Source organism: Martes martes, assembly GCF_963455335.1.
Source record: "Martes martes genome assembly, chromosome: 9".
NCBI classification, from domain to species: domain Eukaryota; kingdom Metazoa; phylum Chordata; class Mammalia; order Carnivora; family Mustelidae; genus Martes; species Martes martes.
The window spans coordinates 44,832,396-44,854,789 of record NC_137896.1 but is presented as its reverse complement, the minus strand read 5'-3'; the positions used below and the strand labels follow the sequence as shown (position 1 = coordinate 44,854,789).

General features: G+C 41.5%; 1 protein-coding gene across 2 annotated transcripts in view; it reads right to left on the bottom strand.

Moving 5' to 3' along the window:
- KIZ (kizuna centrosomal protein) overlaps positions 1 to 22,394 on the bottom strand; it is a 125,276-nt gene that overhangs the window by 43,759 nt on the left and 59,123 nt on the right. For both annotated transcript variants that reach the window (XM_080812712.1, XM_080812713.1), the window contains one exon: positions 3,520 to 3,633. In XM_080812712.1, the coding sequence (XP_080668838.1) occupies positions 3,520 to 3,633 (114 nt within the window). The remainder of the gene's footprint in view (positions 1 to 3,519; positions 3,634 to 22,394) is intronic.

The following is a 22,394-nucleotide window of genomic DNA, read 5'->3' as shown; positions in this document are numbered from 1 at the left end:
TGATTTATAACAGCTTGGTAATTGATCAAAGTTTTAAACGCAGGCAAATTAATAAACATCTTGATTTTTATTCTGAACACAGAATAAAAATAAAGATGTTTTTATATGCTGTAATCCAAACAATATAAAGCTGACTCAGTTTTTCAGCATGAGTTTGAGAGCAAAATTGGGAAACTATATTTGAGACAATTAATTAGTTGCATAATGGCTCATCATATAAGATAAAACTACTTACTAAGTGATCATTTTTATCTTAAAATATGTTTTCCCGGGCGCCTGGGTGGCTCAGTGGGTTAAAGCCTCTGCCTTCAACTCAGGTCATGATCTCGGGGTCCTGGGATCAAGCCCCACATCGGGCTCTCTGCTCAGAGGGGAGCCTGCTTCCTACTCTCTCTCTTTCTCTGCCTGCCTCTCTGCCTACTTCTGATTTCTGTCAAGTAAATAAATAAAATCTTAAAAAAAAAATGTTTTCCCAAAGGCATTGATGAACAAAAATTTTTATCAAGTACTCCAAATGACACGAATCATATTTTAGTAGTTCATAATTATTTAAAATAGTGACTTAGTCCTCTACGTAATAAAAAGCCTTTCTTTCAAATGAATGTCTTTGAACACTTAATCCTTGATATAACAAAAATCAATAATGATGATAGTAATGGTCTTGTTCTTTTTTCTTTTCTGTTCTTCATCTTTTCTTGATGCTTCATTTTATGAGCAGGAATTTGGAAGTCTTTACATTACCTTTTAGCATAGGCCATGGGGCAGGTGTCCTATTCTACAGATGAGATTAAAGAGGTCGATTGCCATGGTTTGGTCAGGGGCACAAGCACGACTTCAGCCACACCAAACATGGCTCTATTCAACAGGCTTTAAGGAGTTCATAACTTGCTAGAGGCTTCCCACTCTGCCTGGCTTAGACTTCTATGACATCAGAATCATTAGCAATCAAGGAACAAAAGCAGATCATTCTTTCCAAATCTGTGTTTCTGGGATGGTTTATCAAATTGACTAGTTTGGTCCAGGGGAGATCACCAAGAAGGCAGGAGTATTTAACTTAGGGGAGTGCCCAGCAATAACTATTGGGTGTTGAGGGGTGTAGGGGAGTCATTAGAGCAAGGAGGACAGTGGGGAGCCTGATGCCATGGTTAAAACCGTTAGAAAGAACGTGTATTTAAAGATCTACTTGTCTCTCACGGGTCCTATAAAACTTGGCACTTTTTCCAAGGCTAGACAGCAAAACAGTGACAATCAGTGTGTGTTACATACTATTTCCACAGTACATGCAACAATTCTAATTGTAACAGAACATAACGCTGACATTAGTAACCATTCCTGACTTCTTTATCTGGCTTTAAAAAATGATTGTGGTAACCAAACAGTCTTGAAGCCTCCAGATATTAATTTTAAAATTTGTGTTCATCATAAAGAAGGATGATTCTTAGGGAAGGCTGATTTATACACAACTGTAGATCAATAGTCACGTAAAATGCAACCTTTCATAATGGAAATCAATGCTCTATCATGCATGTTGAGAAACTATAACAAACGTTAGTCTAGTAGATGTAGATACTATATCTTCTCACCCACAATCACAGTTTGGCAGCTGAGGTTAAGAGAGTCAAACAATGAATCATTTAGTCTACAAGTCAGTTTGCACACAGAATTATAAATGCATATATGCTTCCTATGCCACATGCCACAACTGTGGTTTATGCTGAACAGTATATCAACAGATATAAAAGGCAGTGAGAAAGAAATAGGGGCCCAGTCAAAAGCCTCACGACACACAAGCACCGAACAACCTATAGTGCAGAAAGACTCCTTCCGGGCAGCTTCTTCCACCACCTTGTAAAGGAGTATTTTAAGACTGCTCTTTCGTTTCACATGATAAATACATGGAGGAGGATTATTTTGCCTTTACTGCTTTAGGTTGAAAAGCTACTGGCTAGGAAGGTCATTTCCAACATTTCCCATAGTTTGGGGACCACTAGTGGAGAGCAGAGGATAAAGGAAACGCACTCAGGACTTGTGAAGCTCATTGTGGTCTGTGAAATGGAACCATTCAATTGGCCAAGTTTGTTTGTTTGTTTGTTTGCTTGTTTTGCAATAAGGCCCTTTTAGAGACCATTATCCTGACTTCTCGTGCCTTAATGGGATCCCATACTTACTACACTTAGGCTGAATTCTACTCTAAAGAAAGTAGTGAACAAAAAACAGTGAACATGGCACATTAAAGGTAGAGAAAATGATGTTGGAGCTAAGATAACCAGACCCCAAGAGCCCCTCCTGTACTCTCAGTCACACCAGGTCCTTACAGATGGGCTTTCACAGACACCCATCTGCTGACCAGGCCTGAGCAATAATCTGTTCTCCACTAGTAAATGGTAGGACATATTTTTATAAGAGGAAATACAGTCAATCCCCAAAATACAAATCAAAGTTAGAATACTGGCAACATTTATGCCACATGAATTAGGTACCTACCAGATGACAGTACTGGACAAACCGTTACACACATCACACATTTGTAATTTTATGAACTCAGTGAGTAGCCCACTGTCCCAAAACTTCTGAGGCCATGAACAGAAACCCACATTGCCTAAAAGGTGGGTAGAGTGTATGGAGTGGATTTCTCATTGACTTAGGAAAAATGTACAAGCATTATGTATGGTTCATATGTACCAACCACCCTGCAAATAATTAACTTCCTCTCATCCCAGATTTAATTTAAGGCATATCTTTGGAATGGTGGCTCTCAAACTTGAAGAAGCAGAGTTCCCTTAAGGGTTTATTAAAATCCAGATGGCCAAACCCCACCTCCAGATTCCTGATTCAGGGGGTCTGAGGTGGGGCCCGAGAACACATGTTTCTTTCTTTCATTTTTAAAAAAAAATTTTAAACAATTTCATTTATTTGTGGGGGCACACAAGTAGGCAGAGCAGCAGGCAGATGGAGAGGTGGAAGTGGGCTACCCACTGAGCAGGGAGTCTGATGGGGGGCTCAGTTCCAGGACACTTCGGGAGCTGAAGGCAGACGCTTTACTGACTGAGTGACCCAGGGGCCCCAGAATACGTGTTTCTAACAAACTCCCAGGTTTTGTTGATGCTGCTAGTCCAGTGACCACACCTACAAATTAGAGGCCTGTGTCACTAGCATGACCTTGGACATTGAGGAATGCATCCCTCTAGGTGGTGGTTATACTGGATCATATCCTGGGTTGTTCTCAAAGTATACTAATATGCCAGACAAAGGCTACCTGCGCTCCCTGCCCCCCAACAAGCCCTTAAAACACTGCTATGAGCAGAGACTGAGTAGATATATCCAATTAACAGGAACAGATACATTTACAAAGAAGTAAGAGTATTGTGATTTACAGTTGGTAAAAAGGTTAAACTGATGACTACCAGCATCTACCCCAGTCACCACTGGGTTAGCTTGGAGTCTGCAACTCTGTAACCCTTCACGTTTGGAAGCATCTTGGAACAAGAATGGCTATTGCACCCCAGCAGTGATTAATACCTGACTTGCTTTTCACTGCTGTCACCCACAGATAAGAGTCGCGGAAGCTGGTGAAGGACAGCTGCTCCGCAGGTTTCAAGGTCTTCTTCCAGAATGTCACTGTGATTATAGAGCCTATAAAATAAAACAGGTGCTGCATGAGATGTTTATTTAAGCACAGACCCCCTGCTTCTAGAATCTATGGTGGTTCCTTGTGGTTTATTGAAATATATCTGTAATATAATCTAGACATAAAAATGCAGCAACTAGACTGTCTCTTGACAAAAATGTAAAATGGGGCAGTTTGAAAAACTTGTTTGTGTGTATGTAGCAGTTTTAAATCCATCAGAGGAAACAACTTTTAACCCTTTGAAGACTTCAACGTTGTTCATTCTAAAGCTGTGCAATCTCATTCCACATTGCATCTGACTGATAGGAATGCTAGATAATCTTAACAGTGGAAAAGGCTAATTTTATATTGTCAATCATAACAAAGTTAGAGCTCTACAACTCATGTGAAATTTACTTAAATTGTCACTGCTAAGAAATTGCAAACTGCTGGCTGAAGTATAGGTTATGTCCTCTATTTCTGAATGCAGAAAAATGACTATTATTTCTCCACTTGGATCCCACTACAATAAAATTTTCTTTATTCTTAGTAAGAACAGGAAGGTGTGGGAAGAGGGACTGAGCCTTCATTATCTACTTCCAGGATACTGGGGACCAGCCAAGTCTAATAATTTGGCTACTGTTTCTAGTTAGGTCTGTCATGGTACAATTAGCCTCCAAAGAGATTGGCTAGTAACTTCCTTTTTAAAAATGTCTATTTTGGGGAAAGTATGATTCTAACACAGTTGGGAATGTTTGATATATACCTCCCTCCCCCAAATGAAGCAACTCCTGAAGCAATATGTTAATTAGCAAAGTATTACTAATTTGTAATTACTTCCATAGTTGGTTAAGTTACTGGATCCATTTGATAGCTCTATGCCTGACACCACAGGGATAAAGGAGATGTGCTCTGTCGTATGTATGGGAGAGTGAGAGACAACTGCAGGCATAGTCCCCTTTCCTCCCCCACTATCTCCCTACTCTGATGCAGGCTTTTATTCTGGGCAGGAAATAAAAACGATCCCCTGTATCTGGGACCTATTCTGGGCTCTGGGTCACACTGTCAGTGCCCCAGCTCCTTGCCAAGTTCTGACCTCCTGTTTAGACTCTGAGTTTGGATTCTTAGTCCCTGTGGGCAAGACCCTAGATTGGGACTTTTACTCCTGAGCTCTGCTGCCAAAAATCTTCTAGACTCCTGGCCCATATCACTTAAAGTACCTATGAATACATTTTCTGGGCAAAATCTGGGTCCTAATTTTTTCCTGAAAGGCTTTATCTTGCATCCACTAGATTCCCATAATAACACTTGCTCTTCAGAAGGGGAATACAAGGCCACTAGTAGTAAGTCAATTTTAGAGATGTAAAGGGGAGCTCACAATCAGTGGGCAGACAATCAGGAATGGTGAATGCCTCTGCCAGGTAGCATTTAGACTGAGGGGAGATAACACTTCAGGCTTCCAAGCAGCACGGACCATGCTGTCAGGAAATGCCAGGAAAGAGGGGTGTGGGGACCAGCAAGAAGACAAGTTTGGCCAGAAAGGGGTTGCTGTTGACGGTGATAGGATAGTACAGATGACTCCTGAAGAACACAGGCATTATGGGCACCACCACCTCCGCCCCCGCCCAATACAGTCAAAATGCCATACATAACTTTTGTTTGTTTGTTTACTTATTTATTTATTTATTTATTTATTTTTAAAGATTTATTTATTTGAGAAAGAGAGAGAGAGAGAAATGTACGAGTGGGAGGGGCAGAGAGAGATGGAGGGAAAATCTCAAGCAGACTCCATACTGAGCATGGAGCCCCACATGAGGCTTGATTTCACAACCCTAAGATCACGACTTGAGTCAACAGCAAAAGTCAGATGCTTAACTGACTGCACCATCCAGGTGCCCCCATATATGAATTTTGACTGCTCCCAGCCCCCAACATAGTTGGTTAACACACATTTTGCATACGTATTATACGCTATAGGCTTATAAAGGTAGAGAAAAGAAAAAAATCATTAAGAAAATCATAAGGAAGAGAAAACACATTTATAATACCGTATTTATTGATAAAAAGCTGCATATAAGCGGACCTGTGCAGTTCAAATCTGTTGTTCAAGGGGCAACTGTAATGGGAAATAAAATTTGATGTAAAACTCTGGTGAGAAAACAGCCATAAACCTTTCAGATTTCTGAGCTATGGCTGGTTTCCTAAAAGCAGCGTTTTTGAGAAGGTTAGCCTGGCGGCCATGGGCTGCTGCTATTGGTGAAAGGAGGAAACCGGAGGCCCCAAGCCAACCAAGAGACTGAGCTTGTACTCTCTTCGGCAAGGGGAAAGCACAGAAATGTGAGAGCACCAGTGGCGGTGGCAGGGGAGGGAGCAACTGCCCAAGGTGGGGGCTGGTGGGGGAGGGACTGTGGAAGGCTTGGGGCTACGCTTCCAGCAAAGGGATAGTCACTCACGGCTCCCACTGTGGTTCTCAGTGACTATGATCTTCCTAGTGTTTAACAGAAGCCAGAAATCCACCATCACAAGGTTTATTTTCATAGGACATCTCCCAAATTTGCAAATGTGGTCATTAATTAAAAAGAAGGTTAAATCCTATGCTAGACAAACAGAGCCCACCTGCAAGTGTGGGGTCTTCAGCTTAGAATGGCTTTAGTCTGACTCCCTGAACCGGGTGGTACACCCAGAACAAGGACCACGGCTCAATGTTTCTGTAGCTCCTCTAGAATGGAGGCACGCTTGCGGAAGTCAGCAGACACTCGGGGATGCTGGTGTGCCTAGGCAGGCTGTGTGTGGGGTGTTGTGGTGGGAACAGCCTCCTGTCCGGGAGGAGTATTTTACCTTTGTCATTCTTAACAATGGTGATAGGAGAAAGCAGACAGTTTTGGGCTTTTGTTTCTAAATTCTCTACCAACAATGCACCTTGCTGCCACTGCATCTCCCCCACCCTCCAGCCTGGTGTGCCAGTGCTTTATGACACCCAACTGTCTGGTCACATAACCCTGGTCTTTTTCCAATTTGAGCAATCCAAATGTCGGGCTCCCTTTGACTAGCTCATCTCACTCTTGTCTAGGCCCCTCTCTGACTAGCTCATTCAGGGCTCTTTCTTATCGCTGACTTCTGTTAGCCCTCACTATATAGACAGCATTCTTCATCATATGGAACTGCCCTCTAGTTACGCCCTGCCTGCTTAGTCTGCTCTACAAAACCAAAAGCTTGTTGGAAAGAGCCACTGGACTTGTGGATTTTTATCTTATTTTAAGTTTCACATAGCACTCAGCATGACACTGAAGACACAACTTAACAACACTGTGTGTTGAATGACAGGCCAAGATTCAAACCCAGATTAGAGAAATTCATGACCCACTTATTCCAACAGTTCAGTTTTACACGGTGGTTGTTAAACTAGCCCAGCACTTCCAGGGCTAGGCAACAAGTGATCAGTAAGAAGTACTGTCTGCACAGCATTTGGGTCTACTCTAGATAAACTCAGGAGCTTCTCTGGCTAAAAGATGAGTTGGTCTGTGCTGAGGATTTCTAATAGCTTTACCTGGTTTTAGTTGACAAAATATCCATCAGTCCTTTGCTAAAAATAACTCTACTCAAGAATTCAAACACTTCTGAGCTAAAGATTAAAGACTACATCTTATGGAAACACTGCCTGTGTTGGAATTCAAGATCTCAGCTTTTGTGTCTTCCATTTGCATTCCAACCAAAATAATTCCCGTTGGAGAGATGTATCTGATGAGGCTGGGTCCAGTCTTTCCCGGGGAATGTGTGGACTGGCCTAGCATCAACACATTGGGCCAGTTTGTCCTCTGTGAAGCAAATGGACAAACCTACTGGTTGACCAGGAATCGCTACAAACACAAATGGAATTTTAAAGAGGTGTATTTTATTTTACCCAGCAATGGTTAAAGCATATACTGCATAAAATTTGGGGGTGTCAAATTGAAAGCAATTGTTTCCTAGCTTCATTTTCATCTCTTAGTCACACAGAATTTTGGAGATGACGTGAAAGAAAACAACTGTTCCATCCCAGGCTAATGAAAACACTCAAATTAATATACACTCTGTCTAAAAAAGGAGAAGAGAGAAAAGGTGCTATGCTTTGTCTTTCAGTATTGCAAACTGAGAATTACTTTTTGGGAAAACAAAAACATCAACAAAAATAAAAACCCTGCATGAGGGCTACCGAGCAGAGCTATTCCTTAGCTCTGCCTGGTAGCTGTCTCCCACACCTGTGGGTGTCAGCCTTTCACGGACTCAGAACTCAAGTGTTGCAGCTGCAGCACTACAGGCTCAACCTTCAGGTTCTATCCTCTCTAGGGAACAATAGTCTCAGAAGAGTATGGTAATTGATGGCCTTAAACGGTAATGAGTGGCTTACAACATTTACAACAGTTACTTTAAAAAAACTCATGGTATATGTTTACTGTGTTTTTAATGCAACCAAAGGATCACAAAGCACCAGAGCAGGTCACATCTAGAACAAAGTTTTAGGGAAGGAAATCTGCATTCCAAAATGAGCAACAATGGAAAGGCATCATTTGAAGAGGTGGTCCACAGGTTAGGAGTGTGTAATTTAGGAATAAATTATACCCAGAAAGGTGGGAAAGGGGCAACACAACCGGCTTTTGCTTCCAATTCTAGTGCCTATAGCAACACTGGCCTGGGAAACTCAACTTCTTCCTCCTCATTGGTCTGACCCACCTTCCTTCCTACATGTGAGAAGGCTTTGATCTTTAAGCTAAGAACACATGGTCTTGATAGAAAAGATTACTTTTTAAAACCATTATTTTGTCCAGTTCTGGTTGTTTTACATTTCATTCCCATGGGCATTTGTTGACTACAATGAACATTTAAAATCCTCCTAAGAACCCCGAGGATCCTTAAGTTTAAATAGAACTAACTAGTGCACATTCATGTACCAAACACTCAGACCACAACTGCTACAAAATATAACTAACGAACCAAAGCCGACTGTTGTCAGTCAAAACCTGAGACGCTAATTCAATTTGTGTAGCTTACTGGTCATCCTGAAGCAATTTAGCACCTTCACCAATAAGAGAAAACCTCCAGTGACCTCCCACCCATAGGTACACAAATACAACAGAGAACCAGAGAGGTCTCTGGAAGCTCTACCTCCATAAAGATGCAAATTAAGATTTAAACAGTGTAACAATCGGCCAGAGCTAATCCTTTTACAGAGGTGTAAATGGCTATTGAGAACCGAATTCCGGGCTGCAAGCTTTTGTTAAGTAGCATTACAGATACATTTCATCCGAGACCAATGCCAAGCCACCAACTTTGAGGACTATTGATAAAATAGTTTCATAAAGCCAGTGCAATTTGTTTGCTTTGATATCAAATTTCCTGACCATAAATCCAAACGGGTAAATATAAACCGCATCAAGAATTACTGTCCTGGGAAAATAAACTGGAAGCGACTATCTCAAGCCTGACACCCGATGGCTGGAACAGCTGTATGTGCGGCCACAGTGAAGTTTGTATATGGGGTTTTGTTTGCCACACAAAACAGTTGTAGAAAGGACAAACACATACATAGTTAAACAGTATTTTTCTTTTAACAGGCTGTCTTACAAAACCTATGTTTTGGTGGCTACCTCGGTCCCCATTGTGCAGCCCCCTGGGTGGTCCCTTCCAGGGGGCCACTTGAAGGGAGCACAATGCCAAAAAGGAGGGAAGGAGGGGACGGCGACACAAAGGCCAACAGAGCGGGGCGGTCTGCGGCAGGCTGAGGACCAGGGGTCAGCAAACAACGCTCCTTCTCTTTACCCAGGAAACAAGGGCTCCTTCTCTTTACCTGGAAACAGTGTGATTAAGCTGACAGTTTGAATTATGGGCTACATTTTGTAGGGTACCATCCGTCTGTGTTAAGGTCCTCTGTATTGTAGCTGAGGCTCACAAGCAAAACCCTTGCCTTTTCCCCCACTTCGGCCTCAAAACAGACCTCATCATTCTGTTCCACTTTAATTCGCAGAACTACTCCCTCTCCCATGCCACCTTTTTTTTTCCCTCGAAGTTCCTCAGTGAGGCACTGGACAGCCTGAGAGAATTTGTAATGGCTGTTTTCTCTACCCTTAAACAGAGATAAGCAGCCAAAACCTATAAGGAGTTTTTAGTAGCCCAGAATCATGACTTATGGCTGCAGACGTGCTTTGTGAAATGCATAAGTATTCCCGTCCATTTTCTCCTTGATTAAGCTGTGGATCCCAAACTTAACATTCCCGTTGATAAAAATCCTTGCTAGAAGGGTGAAAACAGAAATATTTACTCTTGCTCCCTGGGTTTCTTTTAAATCAGCACTGACATGTCACTAAAGGGGTGTCCTCATTAGGGTCCTGGTTGTGCTCCCCAGTCTGAGGCACACACAACAGATTTAGGGCTTTGAATGTCTGCTGCAAAAAAGAACACAGAGGGTGATAGTCTTACTATCATGCAACTTTACACCTTTCAAAAGTGGAATACAATCAGGCCCTGCATTTTGGAAAAGTTTCAGAAATATTATGAACATACGGGCCCCTGGGGGGCTCAGTCGGTTAAGTGTCTGTCTTCAGGTCAGGTCATGATTCCAGGGTCCTGGGACTGAACCCAGCATCTGGCTCCCTTCTCAGTGGGGAGCCTGCTTCTCCCTCTTTCTCTGTTTGCTATTGCCTCTCCTTGTGAGCGCTTGCGCTCTCTCTGTTAAATAAATAAAATCTTTTAAAAATATTATAAACATAATAAACTTTTGCTTATTAGACATTATCACAATCAGTTCTATAATTAAGCTTTAGGGGATGCTTTTGGTAAAAGGGCATCTGTATTGTCAGGGTGGAGCCATCTTTGCTGGGCCTTAATGCCTGGTAGAGGACCATAAAACAAAACATCAGATTTCTGCTGTGTCTGCCTGTCTCCATATGTACGTGTGCATCCGTGTGTCCGCATGTGAGTGTGTGCATGTGTTAAAAGGGAAGGTGAGGAGCCTTAGACTGGGCTGGCAAGGGTTACAGCACGTGAGGGGACCCAGGGAGAAGGGAAAGGAGAGGACACCATGGGGTGGTGGGTGGGCTTATGGAGGGCTCTTGCCAGATTCATACCCTGCAATAAGATGTCACTTGTGTGGGATAGCTGAGTCTCCTTGGAGGCCAATAACTGACGAACAGGAATGGGGTCAAGTGCAGTCACCCTCACTGCGGCAGAGCTCAGACGAGTAGGCCAGTTCCCTCTCTGGATTCTGACTCTAAGTTCTGGATGACATGATGACAATGAAATGGGAGTGGCAGTTCCCTGGGTTTGGGAGGGGGGCACCGGCCAGAAGGAGACTGAATCCTTGGCTATTAACACTTGCCTTCTGCTGGGCAAGTACGGTAGAAGTCAAATGCAGGACTGCTGCAAAGATGGTGCTAGTTTGCTGCTGGCCCCTCACAGGCTCAATCCTATATGACAATGAAGAAGCTGAGTCAATTAATCATGCACATGTGCATTCACCTAAGAAGCTGCTCAGAGAAAGCCAAAGACAAAAAGAGAAAATAGGAAATGAGAAAGTGGAAGATGCCAGCTCATCCTTGTTAATGAATAAGTGGGTTAATTGTGGAGGAGAGGCAGGATGCATGCAAGAAAACAAGCAAAGCCAACTGGACCTCCTAGGTAGACCCTGGCAACCACGTAAAAGGCTTGTCTCCTCAGTGTCAGAGTTCAGGGGTATTGGGCGAGCACATCTGATTCCTGCTAAGAATACTTTTCAAAACTGTGGGAACCAATTCCAAGTGTGCTCATGATTACAGATGTAATAATGCTCCCAAACCACCATGTCTAGAGCATGTCCTTGTAATACGTAACACGGCTTATCAGTAAGGACCGTTGGCCCCATGATTCCATCCCAGAAATTCTTTCAGGGATTCACTTGTCCTAGAAAGTGGTGCTTCCCAATGTTTAAGGCGGCACAACACTTGGAACACACAGAACTTTTTTGCAAAACAGCATGAAATACTGATATATTTAATTTCATCATATGCATTGGAAACATTTTTCTAAGCAATTAATATATGTGTGCAATATAAAAATCAAACCAGGAGTACATATACCCATGATTAAAAAAACAATCTGTCAAAGCTAACAAGGTCAGCTGTTCTCACACAGTTTATTATTATTCATCTGCTACTCTCATGAATTTTATCTTCAAGTCGGCAGGCAGTAGCAGGTACCAAAGTTTTAGTAAAATGATTTTGAGAAAGTTCTCAAAATTACAAAAATTCATTCTCCTACCAACTTGGAAAAGATCATTTTACTTAACTACAGAATAACTGTGCTGAAATATATCTGAGACTCACTGCAATAAAAAAATCAAACAGCATTGTTTTAAGCAGCAGATTCAGACACACTTCCTGTCCTTCAATATGACAAGCAAATTAAGATAAATTTACACTGACAAAGGAAAATAGAAAAAAAAGTTAGACAGCTAACTGAAAGCCATAAAAGACAGGATTTGAAACTGCTCCTCACATCTCTCCTGTAGGTTAAGGCAACGGTGTCAGTCGCCCAACTAGGACACAAAATGTTGAGATTAAGTATAAGAATACAAATAAACTTATCAAAGTTTTGCTTTTTGCTTAACTTTTGAGTTTTTCCTTGTCTTATCTACTTGTCCTGTCCAGATAAACTTCGTAACAAAAGTTCTCACTGAAGGGAAATTTTCCCATTCAGCTATCAGGCTCAAATGTTCTTTTTCAAACCCCACCTTAAAATGCATTTGGTTTTTCCAGAAGCCTATGAGAAATATAAGTTAAAGAGAATAAAAAGAAAAATGAGCCATAGGGAACTGAAGGAAGAGGAATAAAATAGGCAACAACATGCAGAAGTGAAATCAGGAATGAAGAGAAGGAAGTGTGGCGGTTTGCTGCCCAACAGCTTGGAACATCTAAGTTCTGCTCTAATGAACTACCACTCCTCTATCCTAACTCACCCACCTTGGATGGGGCTCAGGGTGAAGCAGGGGGTCCAGGTGTAAGCCAGCGGTGCTCTCCCCTTGCTACAATGACTGTGGAGGAGGTCAGAGCCAATGATAGGATCAGAGCCAATGAAAGACTCTGGCTCAGCCTGTCAGGGCAAAGGCCACCAGGATGCAGGGCCTGAGAACTGAGCCAATCCAAGAGAAATGGAACCAAGAAAAAGAGGAATCAGAGCATAGTAGCATCATCTGAGTGTTGGGTGAAGCCAGCCTACAGACTTCCTACCACTGGACTTCTTGCTATATGCCAGTAGAGTTCCCTCTGAATTAGAACGATTTAAAATACATAAATACTGAACAACATAAAGAGTCCTAATGGACACAAAGAGTAAATAAGGTTTAAAATACATTAAAAGGACAAAAATATTCAGTAATTTCTTGCTTCTCCATGAGTTTTATTTATTTTTTTAAGGATTATACTTATTTTAGTGAGAGAGAGTGTGAGCATGGTGTGAAGGGCAGAGAGGGAGGGGGAGGAAGAGGGAAAGAATCTCAAGCAGACTCCGTGCTGCACGTGGGGCTCGATCTCAGGACCCTGAAATCATGACCTGAGCTGAAACCAAGAGTCTGACTCTTAACTGACTGTGCCACCCAGGCACCCCTGTATTATTTTTATCTTTATTATAAGCATGCTAAGCATTTGATTATAAAATACAAAATACTGTCTATGGCCTGAAGGATATTTAATACATATGTCCAAAAAAGTGGTCATTAAAAGCATCCCCACTATGGGAAGATTTTCAAGGCCATCAGTGAAAGCTATGAAACCAGCCATATAAACAAAGGTGCCCTTGCCTGCACAGGGCAAACACCACAGAGCTGTAAGACATGAATTTTAAGTCATGTATTTTAAACCTCTGGAATTTGGAAGATTTAAAAAAAAAAAAACAGCTTTACTACAATATAATTCATATAACATAGAAATCATTTAAAGTATATACTCAATGTTTTTTATTAATATACCCAATAGAATTGTGTAACCTCAATCTAACTTTAGAATTTTTTAAAAAGGTAGTTTTGAAGGCTTGTTTTCAGTTTAATTATTTTTGGAAATTAATTAATTATAATTATTTTAATTATTTTTCTGATTACAAAAGTAGTACTTATTCATTATAAAAAATTTGAGTTCTGCCTTGGACACAGCTCCTTTGCCTATTTCCCGTATCCACAAACTCTTATTTTAACCAAGTGTAACAACACTATGGTTGCCTATTCAATGTCCAGCTCCTTTCTTTCCTTTCACAGAACCTCAGTTTTGTTCAGGAATCAACCTCCCCCTCGAGTAACACCAGTTCAGGAGTAAATCACAATTAGTCTAAGCCAGGGGTGATAGAATCCAGACACAGCCTGCTTTTGTACAACCCTTGAGCTAAGACTTAAAAAGAGGAAGGGGGAGAAAAGGGGTTGGGGGTGGGAAGAGAAGCAGCAAAGCCTGAAATATTAATTATCTGGTGCCTTACAGTAAAGGGTTCTCTCATCTCAGTCTGTTATAATAATCCTTGCTAGTGATTGGCTTAGGAATGGATATGTGACTGAATTTTAGTCAATGAGATGTTAGGGGAAGTCTACTGAAGGTGCTCCTTGCCGCTAACAAAGAGACTGGAGAAGAGTAAGTGTCTTTCTATCTTTGGAATCTCTTTATCTTTGTGGTGTCAAGATGAGGCTCTTGGTACTTGTATTCATTAGCTTGGGCTGCTATAACAAAATACCATGGACCGAGTGGCTTAAATAGCATATTTATTTTTCACAGTTCTAGAGGCTAGGAAGTCTAAGATCATGATGCTTTTTGACTTGGTTCCTGGTGAGGACCCTCTTTGTGGCTTGTACAGAAGCCTTATCACTGTGTCCTCACATGGCAGAGAGACAGCGAGAGCTCTCTCATGTCACTTCCTGTAAGGGTTTAGTCCCATCATGAGGGCCTTACCCTCATGACTTCATCTAACCCTAACACCTCCTAAAGACTCCATCTCCACATACCATCATATCGGGGGCAAAGGCTTCAACATGACTTTTGAGAGGACATAATTCAGTCCATTAATGGCACTGCTGCCACCATTGTGCTCCTGGCCTTAGGATGAGGTCAGCACTGAGGATGACAGGGCAAGGAAAGGGAAAGGACGTGGGTCTCTGAGGACAAAAGTGAAGAGCAGTAGCAACCAACCCCAGGGCCTGCTTTATTCCTGGACTTCCAGAAATAAGAAATAATAAGTACATTTCTTATTTAAAGTAGTTTGAAACAGCATTTCTGGTATTTGTAGCCAGCAGCAACTTAATATATCAAGATAATTTATAGATGAATGTTCAAAAAGGCAAAAAACTAACTATGAAAAAAAAAAAAAAAACCCGGGACGCCTGGGTGGCTCAGTTGGTTAAGCCACTGCCTTCAGCTCAGGTCATGATCCAAGGGTCCTGGGATTGAGTCCTGCATCGGGCTCCTTGCTCAGCGGGGAGCCTGCTTCTCTCTCTGCCTCTGCGTGCCACTCTGCCTGCTTGTGTTCTCTCTCTCTGACAAATAAAACAAACAAACAAAAAAACCTCTTATGGATGTCTTTTCTTCTTTTTTTAAACATTTATTTATTTGAGAAAGAGAGAGAAAGAGACAGTGTGTGCAAGTTGGGGGAGGTGCAAAAGGAGAGGGAAAGGAGAGAGAACCTCAAGCAGACTGCCTTTTGAGCACAGAGTCTGATGTGGAGCCTGAAGTGTGGAGTCTGAAATGAGGCTTGACCCCACGATCCTGAGATCATGACCTGAGCCCAAATCAAGAGTTGGCCGCTCAACTGGTGCCTGATGGATGACTTTTCAGTAATTCAGATTCATATTTCATTGAAAAGAATTTAAGAAGGTATCTTAAAATGACAATCCTGTCCCTGTTACCCTGGCCCCCACCATATCTCCTTTTTATAAATATGAGCAATAGCAGGATCCTTGCTCTTGGAGTGGCTGGCCATAGGACACAAGACCAGGGGCTGTCCCTGGAGGGGAGGGAAGAAGAAACTGTCCCTGCAACTGGAGGGAAGAAAAGACCCTTGCAGCTCCTGAATGTGTGCCCTTGACCTGTAGTAGGTGCTATATTCTGCCACAGGAGCCACTTTCAGTGGGAGTCACTAACAGTTCCCTTGACCTGGGCTGTGCTGGCTTCTCTCTGGGCCTTTGCTCACAGTTTAGCCCCCCCGCCCCCCCGAGTCTGGAATAGCTAATCTCCTTCAACCAGCCAAACCAATCACCACCAGTCTTCTGGTTCTCTAGTGTTGTATTGCAAGTTAACCCAAATTCAGTGGTGTAAAACAACAACCAACAACTTGCTATGCTCATGCTTTTATGGATTGGGAATTTGGACAGGGAGCAGTGCAAGTGGCTTGTCTGCTCCATGGTCTAGGACCTCAGCTTGAACATCTACGGGTGACCTGGAGTTCAGGAGACTCTAACTACTTGGAAGCTTCTATACTTCCACCGACAGCCTGGGCTGGGATGACTTCAGGCTCAGCTGGGCCTACTAATGGCCACGTCTACATGTGACCTCTCCCCGAGGCCTTTTGCTATTAGCCCTAATTTCTTGGAAACTTGGACATGCTCCAGTCTCTCCTACCTTATTTGAGTCTTAAACAACCAGGACATGACTCCCAGAGTTTACTCTCCAACATCTGAAACCATGTTAAATTTGTCTCACTCAGAATAAACTTTCAGATCTCAAATTTGTATTGAAAGAGGTCTAGTTTAGCTAAACTCCTAGCAAGATTTGGTTTGACTGCTGTTCCCTCCTTGGCAGAAGTGTTGGTCTGCTACATTATCTCACTAGCCTTCCTTCTCTGTCTCCACCCTCCTTTCCTCCCCTCCCCCTCCATCTCTTGGTTGACTCCCAGAGAGCCAGGGCATGGCACCTTACCACTCCATAGGGAGATCTCCCTCAAAATGTTGTAATTTGCTCAAGTATCAAATGGTAAAAAGAAAATAGTATCAGCATAGTCTTTTTAAAAAATCTTTCAGAATTCCCTTGTAAAATGAAAGAGAACAATTAGGAGAGAAAACCAAAAACTCATGGGTTACATCTATTACAAAATCAGATGACAGAATGTGAGGGAGTGTGACTTAACTCCTGATAGCAACCCAACCCATTACACCTGCAACTGTGCAGAAGGAAGGGGAGGGACAGCAAAGGGACATATGATGTCCCCCAGAACATGAGAGCCTCCACATCAGCAAATGGTTCATACTGGAAGGACAATAGCCCATCTGGAAGGGGGTCTGCAGGTCCAGTTTCAAGGGTGAGAAGAGAGGCTGCAGTGGGGGTAGGAGCAGCAGTGATACAGGCCCTGAGACTCTAGGACCTCTCTGGTCTAAATGCCCACACAGTGGAGAGTTCAGCCCAAAAAGAAAGTGCTAGAAGGGAGCTCTAAGTTGAGCTGAACTGAGATAATAAGAAAGAAAGAATCCTTCCACTTAAAGTGGAAGAGGGGAAAGAGGTGAGAGATCCGAGAAAGTAAGAAGCCACACTTAGGAACATTATGGGAGAACCACAGAAGAGGGAGCTCTGGAGCCATAAAAGTAGGAAAGCCAGCCTGGCTCACCTGCCCTTCCTGAGTGCAGAAGGCACTGGAACGCAGTCCCTGAAGAGATTCTGGGCCCCCTTATCAGTAAAACGCAGGTAATGACACCTCTACTGCATAGGACTGCTGTCATGAATGAGCTAATGTGTATAAAGTGGCTGGCACAACACTCAAACAAAATAGAAATTATCACTATTATTATAAATATTAGCATATCAAGTTTGTAGAACAACCTTAAGCCTAATCCTCAAAATATTAAAGAATTCAGGTAGGCCAGGTGAAGTGTGGTAAAACACCACTGCCCCACTCCAGGGGACACCTCCCAAGTTATTATCCCCTGGACTCAGTGCTTCTCTCCCCATATCAGTACTAGATATGGAACTACCCCACTCTGCCTGGAACCTTCCCCTTCCTGGGCTGCAGGCTGACCCTGTTCTAGTTGCTCACTCGTTCTTGCTTCAGAGAGACTCCTACAGCTGATTAGTCTCTGATTTTTCTTTATGATAACTTTTCAGCCCTGATTACGGGCATACCTCAGAGATATTGTGGACCACCAGGATAAAGAGAGTATCTCAATAAAGTGAGTATTGCAATAAAGCAAGTATCACAATAGAGTGAGTCAAAAGAATATTCTCATTTTCCAGTACACATAAAAGTTATGTTTATATTATATTGTAGTGGTCTATTAAGTGTGCAATAGCATTATGTCCAAAAAGGCAATGTAAATAACTTAATTTTAAAATATGGCTAAAAAATGCTAACCATCCTCAGAGCTTTCAGTGAGTCATAATCTTTTTGCTGATGGAGAGAGTCTAGCCTTAGTGTAGATGGCTATTGACTGATCGAGGTGGTGGTTGCTGAAGCCTTAGGTGGCTGTGGCAATTTCTTAAAAGAAAACAATGAAGTCTGATGCATTAATTGACTCTTCCTTTCATGAATGATTCCTCTGTAGTAGGCAATGCTGTTTGATAGCATTTCACCCACACGAGAACTTGTCTCAAAACAGGAGTCAATCTTCTCAAACCCTGCCACTGACTTATCAACTAAGTTTATGTACTATGCTAAAACCTCTGTTGTCATTTCAACAATCTTCACAGCATCTTCACCAGGAGTAGATGCCATCTCAAGAAACCACTCTTTGCTCATCCATAAGAAGCAACTCTTTATCTGTTAAAGTTTGATCATGAGATTGTAGGAACTCAGCCACATCTTCAGGCTCCACTTCTGATTCTAGTTCCCTTGTTATTTCCACCACATCAGCAGTTACTTCCCAGTAAAGTCTTGAACTTCCAATTTGTAAAAAATGCAGAATCTGTGAAGCACAATAAAGTGAAGCACAATAAAATCGAGGTATGCCTATATCTTTTTTTCCAGAAAGTACCTCATTTTTAAGGAAACCTTCTGGTCATACATATATGGATGATAATTTCCTGGGTGAACTCTCAGATTTCTGGGGCTTTGCAGTGACCTTATATACTGATGTTAAGTACAAACTATACTTACAGTGAGTGCATTATACCCAACACTTCTCAAGGAAAAGAGTTAAGTAAAACAAAATACCCATTTTGTCATGATTCGGATTCTTTGATGCTAGAAACTAAATTTACCAAGTTGCCAAGAGTCAGAAGAAAGAGAGACAGAAGCCAAGTTCATTTCTAACTTAAAAAAAAAAAAAAAATTGGCCATTCCTGTTTCATTTTATGTATGTCCCTGCATCTTGACTTCTAGAAACATCATGTCAGGTTCCCTTTAGCCCAATTATCAAATTCCAACATGGGCCAGCCCCTGTACCAGGTTCTTTAGCTGAAAAAAATTAATCCGATGAAGAAGGTGAGAACCAGAAGTTAAGTTCAATTAGTCAGTTGTAATACTAGCCAAAAGGAGATCCAAGATGACAATTACAGAGGTCACAGTTCTGCCATTCCTCCTGTGATTTCACACCATGTCTACAGCAGGCAGAGAGCAAGAGAACATTTTAACCTAATGAATGGATTCCTGATTTGTTTCTTATGATCATCTTTAGTCAAAGAAAGGGGATTAGAGATAGCATTAGCCTGATGGGAGAAATAAAAGTAAGACCACAGTTTCATATTCTGGATGATTCTTTGTAAATGTGTATAAAACATAACATTCTGAAATAGCATATTCTACGTGTCAGCCAACAGTCATGAGTTTGGAAGTCTCTCTAGTAACTGCACACAGGGAAACAAGAAAGTATTGTGTGCAATCTAAAAGACAAATTGTTAGAAGACTTGAGAGGGCTCATACAGGGGAAAAAAGATGAAATGGAAGGAGAGAAAACCTTCCAAGTAACAGATTTAAAGGGGAAAAGGCAAAAAATAAATAAATAAATAAAATAATAATTAATTAATTAATAAAGGGGAAAACGCAAACCAAAGTAGGAAGGCCTTGGCCAAAGCAATGCATTTCATAATTAAAATTGAAAGGGGCCAAATGATATCTGGTTTCCTGGTTTTCAGAAAAGAAGCAGAAGTCAGTGGAAGCAATGAGGAGGGAGAAGGGAGAGGGGACAGAGGGTAGGCTTTGGGTACTGATACCATCTCTTGACAGGTCAGGGGTGTTCACTCTGTGATAAGTAATCAAACAGAATATCATGATTTGTTCACTTTCCGATGTATATGCTATACTTCAATAATAACATTTATTTTTAAAAGTGCATTTGACAAGGACTTTAGCTTCTCTTAATGGCATCCTAGGTAATGCAGGTGAAGCCTTACATCAAGAACAAAAACATATATTTATTTGAAAAATCTCCTTGATAGCATTAGAGAGATAGGTAATGAAGAATTACAGGATCAAAATGTAGAAAAAAGGAAATTCAGAGAAATGAACCTAATATGTGGGGCAACTTTTCTTTGAAGGGCCTGTGCCAATTCCAGAACAGGAGGCTGAAAGCCTGAGAAGCTGAACAGAGCTTTAGACAACACCCCAGAGTTAGAGAATAAAAACTGATGTTCAGGTTTACTAAAGAAGGGAACCCTAATACTAAAGAAGGGAACCCTAATAAATCACCCACACTTTGAACTGGAACTTCAAAGGGCTACTTCCTGCAGATAAGGGTGAAACACAATAGTCTGGTGGTCAAAGGGACCAAAGTCTGGCTCCAAACCATCAAAATCCTCAAAGCTGGATGAAAGAATCCAGGATTGCTTCTGTCCCAGATACCTGCCAGAAGTATTCTGCCTCTTCAGAGGGGGAGAACTTCCCAGGTCTGAAATCACTTTGAAAATGCTCCTATATAATAGCCACTCAAAAATTACTAGAGATTTGAGAAAAACAAGGCAGTGATTAAAAACCAAAAGAAACAAAAAAAAATAGACCCACAGGGAATAAATGGGGGTACAGTGTCTAAGGTACTTATAATGTCCAGGAATGTAAAATACTGCAATGTAAAATATTGTCCAGAATGTAAAAATACTAACAATAGATTTTGAGAGGTCAGAAACTTGTAGATCAAAAATTAGTGATACACAGGTTAGAACTATGTAATTAATAAGTTTGAGCTAATGGAAACATATAGAACTCTACATCTAACAAAGAGTTGAATATACATTCTTTTCAAGCACACATGAGCATTTATAAAAACTGTCCATTATTGGGGCGCCTGGATGGCTCAGTGGGTTAGAGCCTCTGCCTTCGGCTCGGGACATGATCCCAGGGTCCTGGGATCAAGCCCTGCATCGGGCTCTCCGCTCAGCGGGGAGCCTGCTTCCTCCTCTCTCTCTTCCTGCCTCTCTGACGACTACTTGTGATCTCTCTGTCTCTGTCAAATAAATAAATAAATAAATCTTTAAAAAAAAAAAAAAAAAAACTGTCCATTATTGTGACCAGTCAACGAAGGCCAAGAGGAGACGCTGTTCAGAATACAGTCTCTGCCAAAAATGTGATAAAACTGGATATCTAAAATAAAAAGATGATCCTTCTTTCCCTCAATGTTTAAGAACTTAAAAAAAACTTCTAAATAATGCCTGTGTCAAAGAAGAAAGTTTAATACTTATTTACAAACATTAAGATAATTAAATTAAAATCTTTAAAACTGAATGACATTGATAGTGTTACTTGTCAAAACCAGCAGGGTGCAAGTGAAGCCAGTATTCAGGGAAATTTAAAGCCTTGGCAAAAGAACCACATAAGAAAACCAAAGAAAGAAATAAAGAAATAATAAAGATAATAATAGAAATTAATGAGATTTTTAAAAAAGCAATCTGTGGGATCAAATCTGATTTGAAGAAATCAACAAAATAGACAAATCTCATGCAGGGTTAATTGATTAAAAAAGTAGGACAGGGGCGCCTGGGTGGCTCAGTGGGTTAAGCCTCTGCCTTCGGCTCAGGTCATGATCCCAGGCTCCTGGGATCAAGCCACGCCTCGGCTCTCTGCTCAGCAGGGAGCCTGCTTCCCCTTCTCTCTCTGCCTGCCTCTCTTCCTACTTGTGATTTCTCTCTGCCAAATAAATAAATAAAATCTTAAAAAAAAAAAAAAAGTAGGGCAGACATAAAATTATGAATGAGAAAAGGAGCATAATTATTGACGTAGTAGAAATTCTAAAATATAAAATAGGCCCACACATTTGAAAACTTAGAAAATGGATCTATTTCTAGCTTTGCAAATTGACTTGAGATGAATGCAAACATAAGTATACACATGAGCATTTAAGAACTGGAATAAGTAATCAAACAAATATTTTTGGAATCTTCACTGTTAGACCTGTCTTGTGAAAAATGTTTAAAGAAGTTCTTCAGGCTGTAACTTCACAAGTGCTTCTCAGTATTCCCCAAGCCTGTGTTCCCTATAGGTCACTCACCTCTTCTGATCCAGGCCAGCGGGTAGGGTGGGATGGCTGGCAAAGGCTAAGGAATCAGGTTCAAGATGGCCAATGGTGTTTGTTTGTTTGTTTGTTTTTTAATCTCCTGCACAGACAGCAAGTAACAATAACTGTGATTACTGCCTGTTTTGCTAATGATCAGGTATTAGAATTACTGCCCTCTTGGAAATCTGATTCTGGACTTTTCAAATTTTAACCAAAGTAGGAATAAAGGAAGTCTCAGATTTTTCAGATCAAAATAGATTAGCTAAAAACAAGAGGCATAGGCAAAACTGGAGAATGACGTGCCAAGTAGAACATGAAGAAGATATACCGATGGCCCCACCTGCTGGCACTGGGTTATTTTCCCAAAAGTGTAACGCTCAACCTTACTTTGGGAACAAAGGG